At 48.7% G+C, this 24121-nt stretch overlaps 11 protein-coding genes across 11 annotated transcripts; 6 read left to right on the plus strand and 5 right to left on the minus strand.

The window, feature by feature from the left end:
• Positions 1-403: 403 nt before the first annotated feature.
• N7508_004669 (uncharacterized protein) lies at positions 404-1055 on the plus strand (the record flags this gene model as incomplete). Its single annotated transcript, XM_058462735.1, has 3 exons — positions 404-620; positions 693-915; positions 971-1055. 3 exons carry the CDS (start codon positions 404-406, stop codon positions 1053-1055), a joined length of 525 nt encoding a protein of 174 aa, XP_058319213.1.
• A 724-nt stretch (positions 1056-1779) lies between these two features.
• On the minus strand, positions 1780-3458 carry N7508_004670 (sugar porter family MFS transporter; the record flags this gene model as incomplete). Its single annotated transcript, XM_058462736.1, has 2 exons — positions 1780-3307; positions 3364-3458. The coding sequence occupies 2 exons, from the start codon at positions 3456-3458 to the stop codon at positions 1780-1782; spliced, it is 1623 nt and encodes a 540-aa protein (XP_058319214.1).
• Positions 3459-5667: 2209 nt separating this feature from the next.
• N7508_004671 (uncharacterized protein) lies at positions 5668-6549 on the plus strand (the record flags this gene model as incomplete). Its single annotated transcript, XM_058462737.1, has 1 exon — positions 5668-6549. One exon carries the CDS (start codon positions 5668-5670, stop codon positions 6547-6549), a length of 882 nt encoding a protein of 293 aa, XP_058319215.1.
• Positions 6550-8049: 1500 nt separating this feature from the next.
• On the plus strand, positions 8050-9453 carry N7508_004672 (uncharacterized protein; the record flags this gene model as incomplete). Its single annotated transcript, XM_058462738.1, has 1 exon — positions 8050-9453. The coding sequence occupies one exon, from the start codon at positions 8050-8052 to the stop codon at positions 9451-9453; it is 1404 nt and encodes a 467-aa protein (XP_058319216.1).
• Positions 9454-9789: 336 nt separating this feature from the next.
• On the minus strand, positions 9790-10498 carry N7508_004673 (peroxiredoxin family protein; the record flags this gene model as incomplete). The annotated part of the gene is made up of 5 exons (XM_058462739.1): positions 9790-9825; positions 9879-10025; positions 10070-10233; positions 10288-10400; positions 10449-10498. The coding sequence occupies 5 exons, from the start codon at positions 10496-10498 to the stop codon at positions 9790-9792; spliced, it is 510 nt and encodes a 169-aa protein (XP_058319217.1).
• A 572-nt stretch (positions 10499-11070) lies between these two features.
• On the minus strand, positions 11071-12228 carry N7508_004674 (sugar phosphate isomerase/epimerase family protein; the record flags this gene model as incomplete). The annotated part of the gene is made up of 1 exon (XM_058462740.1): positions 11071-12228. One exon carries the CDS (start codon positions 12226-12228, stop codon positions 11071-11073), a length of 1158 nt encoding a protein of 385 aa, XP_058319218.1.
• Positions 12229-12610: 382 nt separating this feature from the next.
• N7508_004675 (Zn(II)2Cys6 transcription factor) lies at positions 12611-15100 on the minus strand (the record flags this gene model as incomplete). Its single annotated transcript, XM_058462741.1, has 3 exons — positions 12611-14078; positions 14133-14971; positions 15023-15100. The coding sequence occupies 3 exons, from the start codon at positions 15098-15100 to the stop codon at positions 12611-12613; spliced, it is 2385 nt and encodes a 794-aa protein (XP_058319219.1).
• Positions 15101-15452: 352 nt separating this feature from the next.
• On the minus strand, positions 15453-16376 carry N7508_004676 (dienelactone hydrolase family protein; the record flags this gene model as incomplete). Its single annotated transcript, XM_058462742.1, has 4 exons — positions 15453-16060; positions 16114-16161; positions 16212-16282; positions 16348-16376. The coding sequence occupies 4 exons, from the start codon at positions 16374-16376 to the stop codon at positions 15453-15455; spliced, it is 756 nt and encodes a 251-aa protein (XP_058319220.1).
• Positions 16377-20504: 4128 nt separating this feature from the next.
• N7508_004677 (putative C2H2 finger domain protein) lies at positions 20505-21743 on the plus strand (the record flags this gene model as incomplete). The annotated part of the gene is made up of 2 exons (XM_058462743.1): positions 20505-21563; positions 21615-21743. The coding sequence occupies 2 exons, from the start codon at positions 20505-20507 to the stop codon at positions 21741-21743; spliced, it is 1188 nt and encodes a 395-aa protein (XP_058319221.1).
• A 1021-nt stretch (positions 21744-22764) lies between these two features.
• N7508_004678 (uncharacterized protein) lies at positions 22765-23394 on the plus strand (the record flags this gene model as incomplete). The annotated part of the gene is made up of 2 exons (XM_058462744.1): positions 22765-23155; positions 23273-23394. Coding segments are annotated over 2 exons (513 nt in total), but the record flags the coding sequence as incomplete, so codon positions are not given.
• An 87-nt stretch (positions 23395-23481) lies between these two features.
• On the plus strand, positions 23482-24035 carry N7508_004679 (uncharacterized protein; the record flags this gene model as incomplete). The annotated part of the gene is made up of 3 exons (XM_058462745.1): positions 23482-23489; positions 23537-23840; positions 23868-24035. 3 exons carry the CDS (start codon positions 23482-23484, stop codon positions 24033-24035), a joined length of 480 nt encoding a protein of 159 aa, XP_058319223.1.
• Positions 24036-24121: the final 86 nt, after the last annotated feature.

The raw sequence follows: 24121 nt of genomic DNA on the forward strand, positions 1-24121 counted from the left end.
ATATCGTTTAGCCGCCACAATATTCATTATATTCTATATTAAACCGAGTCTAATAAGCTTCAAATACATCCAAGTGTGAAAGTTTTGACAAGAAACATAATCACCATAATTGATCTAAACGGCCGTATCCGGCGGTTAATTGCCTTATTTGGCTTAGTTGAAACAAATCTGAAGGGGATCGCCCGCCGAATCATATCAGTGATATCCCCCATGTCTTATATATCATGGTAATGTTTGGTTCCGCTAAGTGTGACCTATGTGGGCCAATGTTATGGGGGCCATAGCAAGTCGTAAGTCTCGCAACATATAAATATCGGTCAACGACAGATATTGTATTTCTCAGGACCAGTATCAACACTTATCTTTTAGAACATCTCCTCACGCGGTTGTGAGGATTGTCACTATGCTCGGGCTCACCTATTTATGCGTGGTGGCTACTGCAGCTCTCGCAACAGCGGCTTCACCCACCGTGTACTTGATCCGCCACGGAGAGAAACCAAGCGATGGAGGAAATGGGTTGAATGCCCAGGGGGTTCAACGTGCGCAGTGCTTGCGATCCGTCTTTAGCAAAAGTTCGTCTTATAACATTGGCTATATAATGGCGCAGACACCGAAGAGTAGTACGTTAAGCCTGTCATTTTACAAGGAGGAATATTTCCAGCAAAGTATTAATGACTGACCTCTCGTTACAGATGGGAAGCGCGCTCGTCCATATGACACAGTGGAGCCACTGGCCGAAGATCTTGGTCTCACCGTTGACACTTCCTGTGATCGGGATGATCCAGGGTGCGTTAAAGACGTGGTTGATGGATACGACGGATCCGGCAACATCCTGATATGCTGGGAGCACGACGCCCTAACGGATATTGTTGAGAAGCTTGGTGACAAAGATGCGCCGTCGTATCCAGATGATAGGTGAGCACCCTGATCAAGCTGGTGTCTTGCGAATATCTTGCTGACTTTATGACAGCTATAACATCATCTGGACTGACCCTTCTCCTTATTCTGACATCACCGCCGAGACCAGCGAAGACTGTGCTGGTTTGGATGACTGAAGCTTTTTGCAGAGACTTGGTAAGACTCTTATATTCACACCTCAACATGTGCATGATTCACAGTTTGCCATTCCATAGACTCATCATTAGGTTTGCAAGCAATGTTTACCATCGCCAAAAAGACACAGCGATTTGATGAGTTATTTTATAGAACTGCATGGATAGAACTGAGCTACGTAGCTCCCTATTCGACCTCAAAGTAAGAAGTAGAATATTTGTTGATCTACTGGTCAATATGCCTGCGTTGATAATGGATGTGGAATTCGTGTGTAGATCTGATTAGCTAAATTTACAATACTCGTCATAAGCTGGTCTACATCTATCTATCTAGCCGGAAAATTGAGATTCTGGTGAACGTTTATTCATTGATTTTTTTTTTTTTTTTTTTTGCATCTCATTACAGTCATTACAGGAGACTTGGTGGCAATTTGTTAGATAGGCCGATATCAGTAATGATCAGTTAACCTTAAGTAGGCATACTTTTAAGCTACACTTATAGAAAGGAAACTGAATTTGATATTGGCTTTGGCTATTAAAGAAATAATTCAATATTGTTAACCTAATAGTCATTATATGAGGATTTTACGGCAAGGTAGCTCATTCAGCTCCACCACTAACCAAAACTAATTGAGTAGACAGTCGAATCGGATATAGGAAGGTGACTTTGGCTTCGAAATGCTAGAGACAACACACTAAGTACTTTGCTGAGTGTCAAAATTAGACTCTATTCAGCCTGGGAGAATGAAGTCTCTTTTGCTACCGACTTAGGCACCTGAGCATTGCCTTCTTCGGCTTGGAGATCAGCGAGTTTCTCTGAATGAGTAGCTCCTTGTTCCAGTCGCCTAACATGGTGGAATTGCACGGTGGTCTTCCAGGGCTTGAGGCCAGGTGTTGTGAACATGGTTTCGACATCTTCAAGTGTCTTTCCGGCGGTTTCCGGGAATGCAAAGAAGACGTGGACCGTCATAGCAAAGCAAAAGACACCAAAGACTAGATACACCTTCCATTGGATGTTCTCGAAGGCAGGGGGAACAAAATAGGAAAGAGCAAAGTTGAAGATCCAGTTTGAAGATGTCGCCAATGCCACAGCCTTGCCACGGAGGCGCAGAGGGTATAGTTCAGGGGGGTAAATCCAGCTGACAGGACCCCAAGTTGGCGCATAGCTGGCGACAAAAAGGTAGGTACAGGCAATGACTGCCTTTGCAGCTTTGGGTGAACCACTGAGGTCCCATGACTGCTCTGCGACGTTGTGGAGGCCGCCAGGTGGAGCCGGCTTACCATAAGATGCCATAATTCCAGCGTTGGCAAACATCCAGATCATCATAAGGGTAGAGCCGACCAGGAGTGGCGTGCGGCGGCCCCAACGGTCAATGAAAACCAACGCCAGAATGGTCATTACGACATTGATCACGTACTGGATCGAGGACGCGACGAGATTGTTATTTCCCGTGAGGCCAGCCATGCCGAATACGTAGGTAATGTAGAGCATCATCACGTTCATGCCGGTCAACTGTGACCAAATCTGCGTGAACATACCGAGGTGGGTCCGATAGATCATGTTTCCCTTGAAAAGATCCAGGTATGATGCATCCTTGTTTTGACGCTCAAATTCGACCATTTCACGAATTTCCTGTAGCTCGGTATGGACAAACGAGGCATTGCGGTCTCCTTTAGCGTGGACCCCAGCAAGAACTTCGTGGGCCTCCTCCCAACGATCCTTCTTCGCTAACCAACGGGGGCTTTCTGGCAAGAGAAATACCATGAAAAATAGGAGAGCCGCGGGAATTATCTGCAGGCCCCATGGGGTTCGCCAAGCGGCAGGACCCTCAATGAAGCTGCAGCCATAGGATACGTAAAACATGATCAAGATGCCCCAGGTGATCGCCCACTGCTGCGCGCCTACCACCTTACCACGCTTACTAGGCTGAGCCAGCTCAGCGACGTAAACCGGTACCTGAGCACTGAGAATACCGACAGAGAGGCCGTTGATGAAACGACCGACGACGAGCTGAGCTATGCTAAAGGAGGAACAGACGATGGCACTGCCAATGCACCAGATTACCGAGCCAGACTGAATTGCGCCACGGCGACCCAGCCAGTCGGTAATGAATCCTGAAAGAAGAGCTCCAACCCAGGACCCACCAGGCATTGCAGCTGAGATTCCACCCTGGTTTGCAGATGTCGGGCCGCCGCAGTTGCCCTCCTTTGTACCAGTCTGATTGAAAAAGCATTTGTATTGCTGGGTACCAAGGCTGTTGCGTCTGTCAGTGATCAAGCAACAACATAGAGTAAATATGAACACGCTTACATGGCTGACATGGAAGCAATATCAAAACCAAACAACGCACCGCCAATGACGGCCACCGTGGTGATGACATAAATATTTGTAATCTTATAGCCCATTATGGACCAATATTAAGTGCAAGCAGATGAGCATCAAGAGTCAACAGAACAACGCAGGACAAAGGGTCAGATATATAAGATCTATTATAAAGCAAACAAAGCAAAAACCGCAAAACTCAATAGAGCATGGGGATGCGGGGATATCTGCTGTTCCCCGGACCCCAGATCCTTTCACCTATACTAATACTTCGAAATCCTTGACTTTAAGCCAATCATATCCTCTATCCTAAATTGCGTTGTGGTCAGATGCCGATTAGCCGCTAGTGCATGCAACTCCAGGTGTCGTGTTGTCAGCCACATGGTTTCATCGCGTCGGCACTGGGCCGGACATTTGCCTGATTTGTGTAAGGTTGTTGGGGATAGGCATGGGTACTTTTATTTGACCAGTCAATTTTCATTCCCCCTCCTTTCATGCTCAGAACACAACGCAAGGGAGAGACTAAATTTCCACCGTGGAGGACCAAGCATCCACCAGCAAGCCGACAACCGGGCTGTGGCGGTCACTGGCAGTAGGTGACCTTGGCAACCGGCACATGCGACTGAGATGCACCCTTGGACCACCACTACCCTTGTCCTAGGGAAGACGCATATTGTTCTCATTTGACACAGCGCATCCACAATAAGCGATCCTTTCCCCATATGAGGTCACTCCCTATGGTATCACTTGATTTCAGTCAATATCTGACCACTTCCGTGGCTTTTTGGTGGGCTGACGCCCCATGCGCCCCCCGTTCCCTCGCTCTGCTTGGCTCATTGCCTACTTTCACGACATTTAGGGGCTCAGTATGTCTTCTGACGTCTTCATGGATTTCAGATTACGCCAACGGCCTGATCAAGTGTCTTGGCATAGCAGAGCCCTGTACGGCGCATTGAGACTATTGAATAACTGCGATTGGTTGATCACAAGCAAGATGTCAGGCAAGATACTCGCTCCGCCCTACTGTATTTGCTTCCAGTGCTCCGGCGCAAGGCTTTTTCTTTGGAAAAAACGAATACCTGACCTTTCTCGGTAGAGTTCCCAGAATATTACTCGCACTAGGTCATTAGAAATAGCGCCATATAGTCAACATGTTGCGTTAGTTTCCCGACCGATTATGAGATTCGTCAATCTGTGCCATAAGGTATAGGGGCCTGTTCTATATACTTTTTTTTGCTTTCTCTCGGTTTTGATAGTGTGTTAATGTAAAATAGTAATGAGAGATATCTAGGGAACGGCATTCAAAGGATTTTATGATAAGCACGTTTTTCTTAGCTGTTGTCGCAATAAGGCTTCACAGAAAGGGGCGTAAACCAATATGGTAGCCATTCAAGATGGCAAACAGCGTTCTTTAATACAGCAAAAATCTGTTAGATTAGGTTGTCATGTTTGTATCTCACCACAGATTAATCAATACTTTGTCATATCTTGTATAGGCACCAAACTTCTAGGAAATCACGGTCGGTAGTCTTAGCGACCACCTCATCTTTGGCACCTTATCAATCAACAATTACAGGGAACAACTACTCTCTCTGGGTAATTTTTTTTTACTCAGGTAGTATAGTTGTACTCGCATTCAGAATTGTATCAAGATATGACGGGTATCATGATGACAGCATGGGTGAACTTGTCTAGGGTATTGGCTAAAACATGCAGCCAGCGATGCCGCTGTAAGGGGAAACCAACATTTTCTCCTGTGCTGTTCGACATACTGTTTGCTCCACTTGATACGTCTGTTAGTACGATATGGGTCGATCGCACCTCCGTGTCCTGTCTAACGCCAGCGGCTTTAAGAAAAATCTACTACTTTACTTTGCTTAAAAGGTATCACAACTTGGGGACATATTTTTCTGGTCGACTGAAGTGATACTTTTCCACAGAGATCTCATCCCATGTCTACATTTCTTGCGCGGGTACAAAGACGTTATGTATTGTCGGCCTTCGCATACCCACTAAAATTGAGACTACACTACGGAATACTAAACTCTCTAAATCAAGATATACGCGATGTGTGGATTTTTCGTTCGAAAAAAATTGCTCAACGAGCTGCAACCGGCTAAATATGACCTTACTTGGTTCCTACGCGTAGAGAACGCGAACAATGTCGGAGATAAGTGACGCTGTGGCGGTCACTCTGTGTTTTTTTGGAAAAGTGGGGGCTTACCACGCGGTACCGCTTTTCGGGTCTGTCCCGCTGGTCTTCTTGACATTCATCCCTTTTGTCTACACATCATGGGCAAAGTGACGGAGCAATCCTGTGCCCCTGCAAGTGATCCCGTTGGAGATACAGGACCACCACCTTATACAGAACATGACCCCCAGACTGCAGGGCGCGATTTACGGAATGTCGCACCATCTTACAATCGGTTAACCGGTGAACCAACTCTTAACGCAACAACTAAGTTTCCATCTGCTATGAACGGCTACTTCCAATGGAAACTAACCACAATATTCCACCTCGGGCCGACCGCAGATGAAAAGCTATATGCGGTTTCATCACACACCACCGTCCTCAGCAACAAACCCTCGATCGTTTTGCACGACGGCCCAACTGACAAACACCCAGTAATAGCGACTGCCCGTGGCGACAGGTGGGGCAGAACCAGACCCATCATGCTCACTCTGCCAACACGTCCAGAATCTCAACACAACAATGACATTGTGGAAGAGATGGTCCCCGGGACACTGAAGAAAATGTCTCACACCTTCACATTCACAGCCTCCGTGGGCCCCAAAGGGACATCAAGGGAAGCCTTCGAATGGCGTCAGAGCCATGGGAATGAAATCAAGGAACTTTCCGGGCATTCATATGGCTGGAAGTTGGTACGACTGACAGGGCCAATGAATACAGCAGGAGGAAGCAGGAAGGAGCGTGAAAGAGGTTATACAAGTGATGGCTTAGAGGTTGTGGCTGTAATAGCGCACAATGCTTCATGGAGCATGACCAAGGGGTTTCGTTTCGCCTTCATGGGCAGTGGGCTGACTGGTACTTTAGGGGAAATCTGGGAGATCTTAGTGGTCCTGTCAGCTCTAGAAATGTGGTACTTGGACGTCCAGAGCTCCGCAGCAGCAGCCGGCTCCGCCAGTGCTACCAGTGCTGCTGCTGCTACTTAATCCGATATCATCATCCTCGGACTTGTATGTCTGTGAATTTCTCGCGTTCAAACTCTACATCTTCATGTACCATGGGTTCTGTCCGTATAGGACGTCTTGAACTCCCAGCCAAAATACTAGCTGTAGATAGTACCAGTGAATGGATCGTGAGTTTTTTTTTTGTTCTTTCTGCTTTTCTGTCTATCCCTCATTAGACCTGTATACCAAAGGCATGTCTTGATCGACCAGGCCCTAAGTCCCTAGGTTGCGATAGCTATCAGGATACAAACTCTGACAAGACCCTTTGAATATTTTGATTTTTTGTCTTTTCGATAGAGCCTCCACGCTGCCGCGATGATACGTGACGTGGATATGATCTCCCTGGGACCCACACGATGCTGCTCGGCCATAAATCATTCTCGGTTGGAAAATCATGGCACACCTACAATGGCAAAAAGTTGTAGAACCAAACTAAAGGCTTAATTTGAAGATCTTCCGGTGACTGAGTATTGTTATTCCGAAAGCGATCGCACTGGGGCTGGTCAAACAGAGCGTCGCGGCCAGCCGGCGTGATCCCCATCCCAGGAGGCGCCTTCTATATTGGGCCAAATGCTGTGTCCAGCGGGTGAGATGTCCTCGCATATCTTGGAACTGCCGGTCAACCGACAGATCGCTCGGTCCTGGTCCCTCGAATCTCCCCTGGATCCATGTGAGTGGCTCGCTAACAAGGCAAGGACATCAAGGGGAAGAACCTTGTGAGCGGGCTAGCGCGGCAAGTTAACTATGCAGGACTTGCCCTTGGGCTACATGTAATCCTGTCGATCACAGTGCCTTTCGACATGTGTCCGGGCTTCGGTCGGATACAACTCCACGTCTAACTCCGTCATATCCCCGTCCACCCCGCCGCATCGCGGACCTTCGATATACTCCTTACGTTCACTAAGGACTCGCTTTCTTTAGTGAATGAAAGTGTCGTATTACGCTGTGCTGGATACAGAATGTCTACATCGGCAGATATCCCATGGATATTCACATGCCTGTTTTCTATACCCGATATGGATCGTCGGAATCCATCTCCAGCGTCGGGCTATTCATGCGCCCAAGTGGCACCGTGAGCGTCAATCTCTGTCTCTCGGGCCCAGCCTCTCCACACCTCCATGAATTCGGCTATTCCCGTAGTGAACCCGACATTGCTCCAGGTTCGAAGGGCTGAAAAGCGACCCGTCAGGAATGTTGGATGTGTGAGGCAGAACTTGTCCGGTCTATAAAAAGAAAAAAAGGCCAAAAGAATTAAGCTCAATTCCTTCATCTCTGCAAATGCAGTCAAAGTTTTTCGGAAAACCACTCACGGCCTCTTAGGGCGAGTCGCAGCTCCACCGCAGCCAATGGATCGTGGATCAAATTTGATCTTCCACGCCACTCTCGATAAGAGGCTTTTTATAAATGGCGGGCAGATTTTGGTTCCTTTCTTTGCCGTCTATTTTGTGATTCCTGTAGAGCATACTCTCGGTCAAATGCCTCATGGAGGTGGCACTCCCCAATGACGTATTGCTCTTGGTTGGCGAGCAACTGGAAGAGAAAGCAGACCGTTGGAATCTTGTCTTCGTCTCTCGTCATTTTCACGACTTGTTTCTCTCCTTTGTCTACCGCAGAGTTTCCTTGCGCAATTGGCACGATGCCAGCTCGTTTCTACATGCCATCCTCAACCGACCGGTTCTTACGCGGGCCGTCCGGGAGCTGGACTTGAGTGACTGGCATGCGAACATCGTTTCAGAAGAGCAGCATGAAGAAATTACAGATTCAAAACAATTGAACGACTGGCTACACGTCGTGTCACACTCGGACATTGAGAGTCAGCAATGGATCGAGGATCTCGGAAAAGGCTTGGGAGATGCCTGGACTGCGTTGATACTCCCGCTATTGAGTCAATTGCGAAAGCTCCAGGTTGCCTACTCTATCACGTCCCCTTGGTTGGGTCAGATCATGCGGAGAGCCGTCCAATGCGAAGAGCCTTTTGTTATGCAGCCGCCTTTCAAGTACCTGGAAGAGGTTTCCTTGAATCACCGGGATGATCTCAACCACGATGGCAACTGGGGTGCAAGCGAAGAACATCAATCAGTGTCAACTCTTCTCCTGCCATTTTTCAAGTTGCCATCCGTCCGTGTCATAATCGCCAACTCGGTTGTGGATCCCAGCATCGCGATCACATCTCCCGAGCAAACGACACAGAACCCTAGGGCGGCCTTCTCTTCAATCGCTGAGATCGACCTGCGTTCAAGTAGCGGGAATCATGGCATGGAGGCCTTGGTTGCCTTGTGTGCAGATCTCAAGTCTTTTAAGTATCAACACTCGGACTCACACGTCCTTTCTCATGGATACCAGCCCTCGGCTTTCTATCGCTCGCTCAGCCATAGCAAGAGGAGTCTCGAAACACTATGGCTAGACCACTATGGCAGTCATTTCCCATTTACTGCCGCTGGCCTTAATCAATCACACGATGAATGGTTTGGATCGCTGGTCGATTTCACTGCACTGCGAGAACTGCGCGTGCGATTGCCGAATCTACTGGATATTCGATACCAAAATGAACCAACAACGCCCCTATTGGATTGCCTTCCTTCGTCGCTAGCGACACTTTACATTGAAGGTTGTGAGGAGAGAAATCTGGGGATGCTAGTCTCTCAATTGCAAACCGTGATCAAGAACCGACGGACTCGGTTCCCAGAGCTTAGTCGCATCGATATTGAGGGTGCATTCCAGAATGTCAGGTCTGACGACGATGGCGCTACTACGAGCCCCGGATCAGAATTCTCTGCCGGCGCGATCAAGAATAAGGTTTTCCAGGCTGCTGAACCGTTGCATATTGATTGTTCCAATGCTGGTATGGAATTGTATCTCCATGATCGCGCCCTTTACATCTCTTGAGCCTCATCTTCGCCATCAACGGACCAGAAGATTGCTTTTTTTTTATTCTATTTCCGCGATACCACCAGCCCGTTTGGCACAATAGAGCTGCATTTGATTACCCACTGTTAGATAAAAGACTTGTCTCTTTTGTATATACCTTGTATGCCTTGAACGGCGAGACAGAAAGATGAACTACACCCAGTGTTGCGATCCCCTCTAAAGCTTTTGTTGTTCTTTTCGATTTGAAGAATAACGTCAAGGTTGCTGGGAGCTTTCATGATAGAATTAGGGGGCAAGTGGCAAGTATGAATTGTATCTGCAATTGTGGAGTTGAATAATCTATTGCGTTCGTATCTACAGCGAGGCAAGAACCGCATCGGCGCCAGATTTCTGCAGACAGAAATGTCAGTAGGAAGACTTGGCCTATAAAGAAAGTCCCATACCTTGACAGCACCCCGTTCAGTCTCGATTTGGGCATAGCCAACCTTGCCGTGATCAATAACGATCGCATATCGGCCCGTGCGTCCTGAGGCCTCATCGGCCCAACCGATGCTTTTGGAGAACTTCGCATCCGGGTCCGACAGGAAAAGCTGTCACCGTCAATATGGTCCAAAGAGCCAAGTGGGGCGCTCACGATTTCGTCCCCGCGAACTCGGTTTGCCTTTCCCCAGGCGCTCATCACGAAGGGATCATTGAAGGCAACGACAGCGACAATATCCACTCCCTTCTCTCGCAGGTTTGGCAGGTTCTTGATATATCCGGGAACGTGGTTGACGGAACAAGTTGGGGTAAAGGCGCCTATTCAACCACCGGTTAGGGAACGGACGTGACCTGAGGGACTAATTGACTTACCAGGTACCGAGAACAAGACAACCTTCTTGTTGGCCCACTCCTTGGAGGCGTTGTAGTTGATGGGAATGCCGCAGGAAGTGATGTCGTTACTTTCCTCAGACCAGGGAATGTACCTGTGCCAAGATTAGCGTGTTTCTTGAGGCGTAGAGGTAGCTACCGACTTGAAGACAACGTCGCTGGGGAACGTATCGCCGGATTTGAGAGTAGCCATGGTGATAGGTAAAAGATCAGAGAGATGAAAGGAGAGAGAAGTTGGAATGGCGGGGAAGGGGAGCCCAAGCTGAATAATGATCGGAGCCTGCCGAAGCTCTGGACTATCTCATTCCCGCCATTCTCTCCCTTCGGATTACATCTTAGATTTTGTTTATATTATATTGTCTTTGTACCTGCTCAAGAGAACACTCAAGTTTGCAAGGCCTAGAACTTGAGCGGAAGAGTCCGAGAGGATGTGGGGATCCAAGACAGCTCGGGAGCTCAGTAACCACAGTATATCTATGGAGTATATATTGGACACTGTCAATGGTCCAGAATCAGGCCAATCGCTTTCGCCGCTCTGCGCCCGTAAATTTCAATCCGAATACGACTACATATCCGCTATTGTTTGCACTGCTGCCGACGACAAGGAAGCATGAAGAGAGACCCAGCTGGAGGGCTTCGACTCAATATAATACACACTTGAATGATTCCAAACATGCATCTCGCTAGCCAAAGAGATATGCTGCAGCTGTCATCTATCCAACCCAGCTGCACTTGATAAAATCAGCATTGAAGTCCGCTAAGATCTCACAGCCGGTGCATCGTTGGTTGTAAGCGTCGTATCACCTGCGTAATGGCCTGTTCCTTTTCAGTCTGCCCATACCAGAAAGGATTCAGAGCTGTTGTTGTCTCCAATAGCTTCTGCAAGCTTTCAATTCCCCTAGTGGCATGTTCTTCTGGAACACTCTGTCCAGGTATACTGAGGGAGCTATTGAATACTTCAAGTGAAATTGGGCCTCGGTACCCTGTAGCGAGCACTGCAGCTGCGACAAGCTCCACTGGCATATAACCACTCCGGGACTCCTCAAGAGGGTAAAGGCGATGGCTTCGTGACCACGGAAGTAATGGGGGTATTTCAGGGTCCGTCGGTGGAAGGAAGCTCGATGGATTCATCAATTCAGCATCGCCGCATTGGAAAAAGAAAATACGGTCGCCTGGTACTGTGGCGGCTAACGATGCAAGTGATCCAGCGAGAACCTCGAGAGATTCTTCAAGGGTTGGGTATATGCGCCCGTGGCCAGCAGGATTGTAGGGATCTGCAAACTCGACAGCGAGAATATTGAAGGCATCCACAATCAATCCCACGTTTGGACGATTCGCGAATTGTACTGCTTCCCATGAAGCAGACCATGTATTGCGCACAGCCCAAGATAGGCCTTCATATCCAATTTTCAGCATAGGTCCGCCATCAGCTTTTGCATATACCGCTGCCATGTCGCCGAGCTCCGCAAGGTCTCTCGCGACCGTCTTGAGATCAGATGTCACCCCATTGTCCGTCCGAATGTTGGCGCACATAAAGACAAGGTCGGTGTCAAAGGCTCGCATAAATGGAAATCGTTTCGCGACCAGGTTGAGCGTGGTCCGGCGTTCAGTGGGATCTTTGATTCCCTCGATCTTCCGGAGAGGCTGGGTGCAGGCAATGCGCATTCCTAGAGACTTAACTAAGTCACCCAGTTTGCGAGCAATGTGAAGATTTTCTGGTGTGGCTTCCCATAGCTGATCCCCAGGCAAGTCATGTTCCTCTAGGTATGCAGCCCAGCACTCGTCAAACAAGTCGATCCATTGATATCCTGCTTCTGCTGCAGCCTTAAGACGTGGTTCGAGTTTGTGTTCTCGCCAGTTACCAAGAGACAGAGTAGCAATTCCAAACGCATTACCTCCGGATGGAGGCCAGGAAATATGCATGGTTGGGTTATCACGAATTGATGGCTCTTTGCGTATTAAAGCATTGGATGATTGAATACCCGTCACCAGAACGCCACCTCCACAAACCGGTCACTTTTTTAATGTGCCGACATTCCAGAAGTGACCGGTTGGACCGAGGCTCGTCAAGCCGGTTTGTGTTTGCAAAAGTCCGGTGTCTACAATTTCAGAGTGTGAATCATTCACCCATGTATATTTATAACCACTTGTTTGGCTCTTTATGATTGATCTCAAGGCCGGTTATTTTTGTCTCACGCGTTCAATGTTAGTTGACAGGGCAAATTTGTGCACATACATCATATGAGTTTGTAGCAGATCCTTATCTTGAAATTCTATTTCGAGCGGTTTGTGAAATTTTGTTATACTAGAATACACCACTGAAACCCGGTCCAAACGTCTCTTTAAAAAAATCAGCAAAGCTTTCACCCGTTAGATCACCTTCGGTAGACATAGATGCCGTCGTCAAGAACGGGTCATGTTCCGAAATCAGAGCATCATGAGCCCGCACACATGGAGATTGTGGTGGTATGAATGACCTCTGGTTTCCAACAAAGCTTTTGCTATACGAATCTTCTGCTTGCTCGGCAGATGCTGAGTCTGTCAGCCATATCCCCCTGGCTTTCACTATTCTCATGATGTGCTGTCCAAGCAATGCAGCAATCCCGAAACGATGCGACGGCGTTTTGCCTGCACGCTCTAGGTGCATGGCGACTTGGCCAAGCAAGGCAAGAAGCTCTACCTCGTTTCCAACACGGGGCCCGTAAAGAAAGGGGAATAGTCGTAATGCTAGCACACCAGCATAGGATATCATTGCCCAAGTCGGGGCAAGCATGCAGTACAATGGCTCCCCGATGGCGTCCAAATCATGTACTGCTATCTCACAGCAGCTGACGGCGGCTTCAAAACAGTCTGTTCGGATTGCTTCCAAATGATGGCCACCATTTATAGAACCATGAAGGGCAAATGACAAAGTCCAGAGTCTACCATGGTAATAGACGTAACGAAGGAAGATATCGGACAGATTTTCCGATGATGACTGGATGTGTTCAAGACCAGATCGCGGGAGCCATATGGTACACCAAGGCTGCATGCTTAAATCAACCAGCTCTCGTACCCAATGAGAATTCACATGCTCCAGTTGCGCCTGGTCTCTGAGGTTGCTGTGTAGCGCGGCTAAGCTCTGCCTCAAGGTGATGAATGCACATGTGTGCTTGTCCGTTGGATCAGCCAGGGGATGTAACCACCATCCCTCAATATTGTGTGTTAAATCGGTCTCCGGGAAAGTATGTATCCGACCACATGCTGCAGAGTTTGCTCGTTCCCATAAGAGGATCCTTAGCCATGTTCTTTCCCGATTTCGTGCCATGCGCTGAAGATTGATTGGATCTTCTGCGGGATACTCAGGCAAACTCGATATGTTTTCGCGTGGGTGGTGCCTTGCGGCAGATATGGGTGATCCAAAACAGGGAGCATTCGCATGCCTGGCACAGGATTCCTGATCCAAGCCCAATTCGGCGGCTAAACCGAAAGCATACATAGTGTAGAGCCAGGATCTTTCCTGGGCCAATGTTTCTGCAGGAGTGGCTGATAGAAGAGATATGTAATATCCTTGAACAACCTCCACTGATTTGAAGCCACAGGTATGAACATGCTTGGAGAGTTTCTCCCCATGAAGCCGCAGCCGCTTGGCGATTGACGCTGACCCGTGATCAAATTGAGCAGTTAGGGCAAGTATCCATGTGAACAATAATGCTGATTGAGAACGCACGAATTCAGGGGTGTGAAGCATCGGATCGAGGATTCCATTGACTGGATGCAGGCGGGAAAAATACCTTCAATGTATTAGCGATGAGAAACAGGGCATCATGCGGAATATCATGCCATACATTGGAAATAAGTGGCAGGCCTCTTCCATTGTAACTAGTCCTAAGTCGACTGGGTCAATATCGGGCCCAATGTCGCGGAGAGGCGCCCGGGGAGCAGTGCTGAAATAGTTTGAGTACCGGGATTCGACCACAGACGGGGCGAGGATAGCATCTAGTCCTTGCTCTAGTGTATTTCTGTTCAGCTTTAGTCCAAGGGACACATAACCTGGCCGATGAAGCAATTGACGGCTCAGACTTGCGCCATTGACTTGACTTGTCTGAGACGACTTCGTGGCGGAGGATCCGCCGTTCACCTCCGGTAAGTTATTATGAGGCACGGGAAACAATTCCAATGATTGTGCGGCGTCTGATGCATCAGCTAGCAAGGCTAGGGGATTACTGGTTCGCTCCTGGTTGGTCTGGTTGGTACTTCCACTGTGGAACGAATGAGAAATAAGGTCTACGCGGGACTGATCATCCTGGACGGTCGGGTAACCTGGACTAAGACAGGCATGTAGGGTCCCATCATTCATTGCCGGAGATGACTGTCTAGGGTCGACTGTCCCGGATGGGTGGCTGGGGAACAAATGCTCCATGATAGGCTCTTCTCCAGAAATGACATGACCAATTTCGTCGACATCCTCAGTCGCGTGAGAGACTTTGGTCTTCTTAAGCTCAGACTGCATTTTTCGATACGCCTTTTCGAAGCCCTGGTAACGACCAAGTGCCCCGCGCTTCCTCCCAAGAGGTCGTGGCTTTGGAATGTTGCAAGCTCGGTTGGTGCGTATGCAGCGTTCGCAGGGTTCTGTTGAACTATTCTCCTGCTGACTCTGCTGATTTCTTGGTCGAATACACCTCATCTACAAATGTTTTATAAGCGAGGAAGATTTGGCATGATTCAATAAGCTTACCTTTAATTTTCGACACGTCTCGCATGCGGCCGGGAGACGAGTTCCACAAGGGATCTCGTCTCCTGCAAGTGAAGACATGTGGCAAGGTAGCAGTAGGGTTCAAATCAAGTAGAAAAGACAAAGCAAGGTATGTGAATGCCAAGGAGGGCGAAGGTGATGTAGCAAACAGCGGAATTTCGAATGGCCGGTAAGTCTCGGCTAGTGCAATACGATCATCGGCTTTACATTCAAAAATTGCCGAGATTCATGGATTTATACCTGGACCTTCAATAGAGATAAGGCTTTACGGTCATATGATTCCCCGGGGTATCGGGATTCTACAACTACATATGAAGTAGGTGTTTCCATCATTCTGGTTGTGGTTCCAATTGGAATTATATTCCTTGTCTCACTGAAAAGTCGATCGTTATGTATCGGCTGCCGTCGCCTCTCACGAGTGTTGGTGGAAAAACTCAAGAACAGTCTTGTATCCACGCTCATACTCCTTGCGCACCTCGGGGTTCTCCAAGTCCGACCGAGCAGCCATCCAGCCGTGGATCTGAGTCGAGAAAGTTTCCACGTGCTTTGGCACCTTCAAGTTGGCCTCGAAATCCTTGACATCCTGCACCGGCTCATCGCCTGAAGCGAGCATCGCCATAGGAATGTTCACAGCCTTCGCGTCTTTCGCATCGACCATAGCAGGGTGGCATTGCACAGCGGCCTTGAAGAGCTTGTTATCCGCGCCAGAGGACAGGGAGGCGATTTTGCCGCCCCAGCAGAAGCCGAGGATTGACCAAGATTGGAAGTTGCCGCCCGGTGCGAGCTTGTTGCCTTCGGCGACCACGCCGGGGATCTTGGAGAGGGTGTTGGGAGGGGCGGCTTTGGTTGAGAAGAAGTTTCCTAGTTTCTCCTTGTGCTCGTCGGTGGTGGGCGGGTACCACGAGATGTCAGCGGGGCTGCCCTCGAAAAAGTCGGGCATGAAAACGCGGTATTTCTGGTCGTTCGAGGTAGCAAGGATGTCGGCACCTTGGATAGTCTGGTCAAAGAAGCCGAAGATGTCTATACACTCATGTTACCGGGTTGTTCTTCGCTATATCCTGGGAATAACTAACCGTACACGACCAAGATAGCTTTGGAGGCCGACTCAGGACCGGTAACGTCTGGGATCTATTAGCATTCGTATCGTAGGTTTGGCATGGTGCTAGCTTACAGGTCTTCAGGCCATTGATTGTCTTATATTCCCCCTTGGCCTGGTAGCCCTTGGAGACAACAGGGGGGATACTATGCACTGGGTCAGTAGAGCTCGAAAGAATATTAGGTTGCAATATGCCTCAGACTTCACTCACGAGCAACAGGCCTTGCTGATTCCAGACATGGTGAGCACCGAGGATAAGTGTTTAGGCGTAGTTTATTTGCAAAGGTCCAGAAAGTGGATATCAGATAGTTTGAAGTAATTGAGGATCATACAAGTTATAAGAAAGTGAACGAGATGTAAATTCGACGTGAGGCGGGAAAGGGTACCCCGCCGGTCGACGTCATCGGAGCCGCATTCGGCAATTCGGGACAAGCTGGAACAGTTAAGGGTTTTATATTCATAGGGATTTGTATTCATATGTGCAACTTGTTTTCGTTCATTTGGTTGTTTTTGACTATGGTTCTCTCTGGTCAACGTGATTATGTTTGACGGTCGGCATCCGATCTATAGGAAATATATATCTGGGCTTCATTCATCACCCCTTCGAGACCCACTAAGCAATCTACAAGGCAGCATCGAGGTCGGCGATTGAGCTCGAGTAAGTCCATGTTACACGCTCGGCTTATTTCGTTTACAATGTTGGTACGAGTCTGTCCAAGAAACGACCCGTAGGAGGTTGTAAAGGAAAGACAAGCACCACCACGAGCATTATTAGGTCCTTATAGTATCATCTTAATTATGCATACGAGGGTTTCACTGCAGAAGTTGTCATACCAGACAACTGAAATGAAACAGCACCCCGACAATGAAGAGGGCAAGTCCCAGCGATATAGCGTTCTGCCAAACGGAGATAGGGAAAACAAATATCCTCACACCTGGGATGTCTGTAAAGAAAAGTCACCAAAGAGGCATCTACTCAGTGGCGTCTCAAAAGTATTTGTCCTTGAGTACTTCGGGCCAGGACCCATATATTTAATACTGCCAGCAGAAACCTCTGAAAATTGAATGCGATTTAATAGCTAGTATGCCACCCGTTTTACTCAATGATATCAGCTATCCTATGAGGCATTGTTCCCGATAGATGCTTAAATAGATCAATTTCTAGACCTTCCCAGGCTCCATGCGCAGCCTCTAGTAGCAAATACAACGTAGATACGCTATTGGGAAGCTCCATAAGCTGAGGATGACGCTTCAGAATTTCGGCTTTTAAAATCGCCTCGAGTTTCTCGATTGGGTTCAAGTCAGGCGAATAGGGAGGCTATTCTATGATATTGCACTCGGGCTTATTTGAAGCGTCCCGTGCAAATATATGCCGTGTGAATAGGCGCTTATATTCGTTAGACTCATAGACGCGAGCCCAATCCTCCGACGTAAAATATTGACATTGAAGAGCCTAGCGTAGACATCTTTTAGCGTGTAAAGGCGTCAAAGACGGACGCTACATTTCCCTCTATTTTCGAAGGCTTGTTTCGTGGGTTAGACGCCAGATTTAGGCTTAGGCTTAGAGCGTACAGGAGGCATTGTTATAGCAAGAGAGAGGATGAAAGAGAGAGGATGAAAAAGAGAGAGGATGAAAGAGAGAGGATGAAAGAGAGAGGATGAAAGAGAGAGGATGAAAGAGAGAGGATGAAAGAGAGAGGATGAAAGAGAGAGGATGAAAGAGAGAGGATGAAAGAGAGAGGATGAAAGAGAGAGGATGAAAGAGAGAGGATGAAAGAGAGAGGATGAAAGAGAGAGGATGAAAGAGAGAGGATGAAAGAGAGAGGGTGAAAGAGAGAGAGAATCGCGATAAAATTATAGCATATATACTGGCGCGTTGAAAACGCGAGATTTGACGTACTAATAAAGTAGGCGGTAGAAAAAGCGGTCAGGTAAAAATTAGGCCCCGAAGTACTCGAGATCAAATACTTTTGAGACGCCACTGCAAGTGGATATGATCATTTCGGTGTCCTGCCGCAAGGGATGATCCTCTACCGAAAGAGGCTCGTGGGGCTGCCAACTGGACGTGTTCTGGACGAAGACTGCCGACACAGAGATTGTATCCCATGGCGAGGAGAGCTGAGACACTTCGCCCAAGTCGAACAGAGAAGACATCTGTTCTCCATTGCTTTTGCCCCAAGTCAGACCCATCGACTAGTACAAGATAGTCAATAAAAGCTCTGATGTACGCACAGGGAGGCAAATGTGGGCTTTTGAAATCCACCGAGGCCGAGCATACCCATCAGCCCTGCAGGAAGCTCATGGTCGCAGATCTCCCGTGTGCGACAGTTCAAATGCCCAAACAACCTTCGAAGCGCCATTCCCGGGGGACGATCGTGAACGCCAACCGTGAGCCTCTCCGAAGCCACACCGGCAGGAACCGACGCAGGAGACCAGGCCTCCGCCTAGTGGATCCTTGCGCGCTGTCACATCTGGGCTGGTAAATGCCGCCTTGCATGAGAATGGGAGCTCTAAGCAAATCGGCTGCGCACCTCGGCAGAGCGGTTCATCGATAGAAGAAAGCCTGTATGTCGATCAGGGAATCAGCGTTGGAGCATGGGCATCCATGATCGACTGATCGTCGGACCACGTCCGTTTCGGGGCGGCTACAGACGCGTCGAGTGGAGGAGGACTTTATTTTCGCAGATCCTAGAATTTAGAGAGATGTCAGCCACACAGAATGTACAATATTGGGAGTCATGTGTTCAATAGAGTAGACCTCAAGGGCCGAGGTATGCAGTTTGTAGGAATGCGACTTCGGCTGCCTCTCTCGCATGTCTGCGACCTCCTTTTTTTTTTTAATTTTTTTATTAATCTTTTCCCCCTCCCCCTCGGCCCAAAGGCTACAGGTTTAAAGGCGGACTGCGACCAAATACGGGGGAGTAATGCGGACCGGATCGTAATATTAAAATTCAAGCACGGGCGAGTGGACATGTCCCAAGCTCCCGAGAAACATGTACCGAGTACTCTGCATTGTATAGACCCCCTCGGAATATATCTAGAAACTATGTTATTCTTAGACGAGATCAGCTCTATCACTTTGGAGTACAGTGTAGACGATCGACAGGGCACATTTTGCCCCCTATTCTAAGCATCTGGCACGACCGTGCAGGAGACAGAAACCTTTGTCCTATATGATTGGTGGATAAGGCCCAACGGGGAGGCAAGGACGGAGGAAGTAGCTGGATCTGTCTCGCGTGGGTGGAGTGCTCCAGACCCACGAACATTCCAAGATCGCGTAGAGGAAAACCCGAGAGAATGGGTGTCGGAGAGGCGATTGGCTTCCAGGTGGCCATATCTCTTTGTTCTAATTTCCCTCAGGGAACTATAGTGAAAGTATGGATACGGAGTACACGGAGGGGGGGGGGCCCAAGCCAGTCCAAGCCAGTCCAAGCCAGAGTTAATGAGGAACCATGACCGAAGAAACCAATGACAGGTCTCGGCTGTTGGGGGCCAAAAAAGCCAAAGAGGAAAAAGGGAAAAAAAGGGAAAAAAAGGGAAAAAAAAAAGGAAACGAGCAGATGACCGGAGTATAGCGAATGGCGGACGAGACAGCTCGCTTGCCTCTGCCTGCTCCATGGCTCTCGTATTCTGGCCATTCCGGTCTTGTCCGTGCGTCGAGGATTGTTGGCCCCTTATTGGGTAGGAATCTCACCGCGATAGTTAGTATTTTTGCTTCTGTTTTTCTGTTTTCCTGTCTGCTTTTCCTTCGACTAGTCTACGGTATAGTGTACAGTAGCGCTTTTACGCAAGGAGAGGAATCAGTAGGATAGCAATGTGTTATATTAGTATGTTCGTATCCGTAACGAAATAATATAACCGAAATAAAAAGAGCCTGTCAACCACGTTGCTGACAAGTTAATCTATATTTCGCTTTCCCTACTTTCTTTTCCCCATAGTGGCCAGACTCCCGTCGACTCCAGAGATTTCGCTTCCTTTTGGCCTATTTTCTGACTATAATAAGTGTTTCCCCCGCGCTTGTTATCTCACGCCTCTTCCAACGCCACGGCTTGTTTTTGCCCCCCCCCCACATCTTCTATTATCATGTACTACTCGCGCCATCGACCGTGACAACCTCACTTAGGATCTTTTTTTTTCCCTTCCCGCGTTTCCTCCCCTCTTCGAGTCTTCAGACTCTATTCCGATCGCTGGAAAGTCCGCGGTCGATCGCCCCTCCTGGATTCTACCAGCCCTTCTGGGGCCTTAGATCGAGATTGGGCCCTGAACGGAACCTCCTTTAACGGACTTCCCAATCTGCAACCCAACGAGACGTCCGAGTTCTACGGAGTTCGTGATCCATCCAACCTGGCGACTCTTGCAGTTCCAACTATGGGGACGGCGCTCGATGCGCTGTCGGCTCCGCCCTTGAATGTTCGTCGTCCAGCGGCCCCGACACTCCCCAGCTTCGAACTGCCGCCGCCGCCGTTCACCTTGGCCGCCGCGCCCAAGTACGCGCAACCCAGTCATCCACCAGTCTCCCATCCGGCAAATGTGAGTGTGGGAAACCTTTTAACGCCACCCGCCACGAATCAACCCGAACACGCCACACCCCAGCCCTTGGCGCCTTCAACGGGCGCTTCTTCTGACCTGCCACCGGCATATTGGTCAGGGGCTAACCCTTATGGGCAAACCTGGGGATCTGGGGTCCATGCAGTCTATCCCGCACGAAGCTCTTTTTCGCCTTCGTCCGGCATGCAGAATCGCGCGTCAATAACATCACCACCAACCACAGATGGGTTATCCCATACATATGAGGCTCCTTCAGTATCCTATCAAGCTCTACCTGCCCCTTCAACTCTGGCTCCCTCCGGCCAACAACCTATGGCCATGTACCCGGGGGGTCCCGCGACCTCTCCTGCGCCGCTCTCCTCCAACGATCCCTATGCCCCGAAACACCAGCACATGTACTCCACATCTCCGCCCATGGCGAGTCCCCACCAAACAGGATTTTCGCCCATGTACGGTCCTGCGGGACTCGGTATTCATCCCCCAGGACGCATCCCCGCTCACAGTCCCACTGGAGGACAACCGCCTCTAGCATACCCCCGCCAGCCTTGGCCATCCTATTCGCTTCCTGCTATGAATGGACCTGTTATGACAAACGTCCACAGCCCGGGAGGTCCCATGTCGATGATGGGCATGCAGCCCGGTCTTTTGCCCGGATTCAGCAGTGGCCACGTCGCAAGCTCCCAGCATTTGTACGGGGGCCATCCACCTCCCCACGGCATGTCCGCCCCGGCCGCCGACCGACCATTCAAGTGTGATCAGTGCCCCCAAAGCTTCAATCGGAATCACGATCTGAAGCGCCACAAACGTATCCATCTCGCCGTCAAGCCTTTCCCCTGCTCTCACTGTGACAAGAGCTTTTCGCGGAAAGACGCTCTCAAGGTATGTTTGTCCATTTCGCTGCAATGTCTCAATACTAATCTTGCTCAATAGCGACATATTTTGGTCAAAGGCTGTGGAAAGGATGGCGATTCGGATGCGAATAGCACCCAAGCTGGAGGCGACATCAAGGGTGAGGGACGGAGTGAAGACGGTAGTCCCATTCTTAATGGACGGGCCTGACTGAGTTCTGCGCCTTGTACTATGCATCTCTGGTCCCCTTACCTTTCTCCTGAATCTTTATCCACGTTGCTCTATCGAAGCAACCGATACTTGTATCTATCGAGGCTTTGGCAGCTGGTGTCCCTGCCAAACATTATTATTATCTTTCTCTGCGTTGGCGAAGGGTGTGTGACTTGGGCATCTTGGGACGGGCTGATTTCTGCTTTTTATCAATATCCGGTTTTCTGTTTGATTACTATGTGTGCTTTCCAGACTCATGTGTGACGTGTGCATCTGCCCTATTTCTCTGTTATTTAAAGCGATTCAGCGATTGGACTGTTATTGGGTTGGGCAACGTCGGTATATAACAACTTGCGTCAATGATGACATGGAAGAAATCTCAAAAAAAAAATCTCAAAAAAATACCTAACCAACTCCCAAAACAAACAAATGTTTCCAATCATCTTCAATGCTCGAAACTGTGACTTGATGGAAGTAATCACCTTTCTTATTGGCCTAGAAAGCTCTTCAGATCTTTGAGCCTTTTCCTGTAGGGCTGTCTGGAGTGACCCGCAATCGTTCAGCCACTCAGCCACATGGCTGTCTCGGCCTTATCTACCAACAGTCGCCATTGGCTTTACTTAGATCTCTGAGGATGTTAGGTTGAATCAGTGTACAATGCCACCGGTCTGAATTTTGCAAAGGGGAGACTTACCTCAACCCATTGTGAGCAATTGTCTTTGCCAGCCTAAGCCAAGATCCCGAGCCCTTCCATATAAGTATATGATCGACCTAAATCGAGTTCGAACAAGAATTATATTTTCATTGCGATGTTCATCTAGTCGACTTTCCTTTCTTTATTATATAGTTCGCTCTCTCCCGCATGAAAATAGCAGAGATAAGAAAAAAAGAATCGCAGGAGGCGCCATTATATCCATCCTTTGCCAGGACTATTGATGTGTGTTCTAGTGACCCTACATGCAACGGCATTGTCGGATCAACTAAGGCGTGATGGGGAAAGACTTCATCATTTCCTACTAGAAGTAATTCCCATAGTGGGACTTTCCAGACCCCTAGCACCGTCCAGAACGGAAATAGCAAAGCCAATTTTGACATTCCGAGCCCCAAATTGCTTCTTGATATTGAGACCTGGTTCAGCTTGGATGCACCCTGGGTTCATTCAATAAATGTCTCTGTATTCAACTGGTGGTACTTTGATGTCGTGTCAAAGACCAACTCTGGCGACTCGCTCGTCATCACCCTCTCTACCTCGTCTTTCGCTGCATTCCCATTTTTGCAAGCGATTGAGACTTCGGTGACCACTGCATATTTATGGGCATCTTTTGCAAACGGCACTGTATTTGCCGACTCATTTCGGCGACTTTCGCAACTGTTGCTGGGACAGACAGTGCTGGTGCTAATAGCTCTGGGGAGTGGCACTCAACCGGACTCAGCTGGACCATGCTCACAGATAATCCATTTGGATATGAGATGATAATCACCTCAGAGAAGATGCAGATCCATAAGCGAATGACTCACACTTCGGCAAGTATCATATAATACCTTGGGGGAGGCAAGAGTTGCTAATGGATTGTATGACAGCGAGCACCACCTCATCTCCTCTGTGGCATTCACGCAGAAAAGACGAAACTCGAGGTTGCACCGCACCTAGGGTGGGTAAGCCGCATACTAGATGTCATTAGTGAGGTGGATAGAGAGATTCAAGGATCGCCATTAAAATTCCGGGGTCCTGGATATCATGATTAAGTGAGTGATCCTGCTTGACGTGAAGACTCATCCTGGTGGCGTCACAGAGCTGGTCTAATCGACCCCTTCTGGAATCCGTTCAGAACTGGTACTGAAGTCATGGTCAAATCGGGCCATGTTCAACCGCATGGTTCAGTTATCTGGCGCGTGACGATCCAACCAACACTACCTATCCGAGCAATTACATTGCCCGAGATGGGGAGCTGTTGGTATCAACTTGTGATCCAAATCTTTCAGCTGTGCGCCCGACCGGTACTCCTAGAACTACAGGCACACGGTATCCTCCACGGGTGGGTGATATTCCAGAAGGGGTTTGATTGGAATATAATCTTGGGACAGAGGGCCAGCAGAGTGTAAATGTTTCGATAACAGCAACAGTGGCGGGAGATCGTGAAAATTATATGCGATGGACAGGAGATCTGGTCGGAGAGGTGGTACAGAAGGGTATCTGTGGCCCTGGCCCCAGAGGACATCCAGATAAAACGAGATGAAACCAAAGCATTCACTTGTTTAGTGGAGTGGCAGTTTTGGAGCAGTTTATCTTGATAAAATAGGTTGATCCTGGCGGGTGATATAGCCGAAGATCAAAGGAGGGTTGTGATTTATTTAGCTATAAGACACCGGACTCACAT

Source organism: Penicillium antarcticum (assembly GCF_028974205.1).
Source record: "Penicillium antarcticum strain IBT 31339 chromosome Unknown utg000005l_segment0_segment0, whole genome shotgun sequence".
Taxonomy (NCBI): domain Eukaryota; kingdom Fungi; phylum Ascomycota; class Eurotiomycetes; order Eurotiales; family Aspergillaceae; genus Penicillium; species Penicillium antarcticum.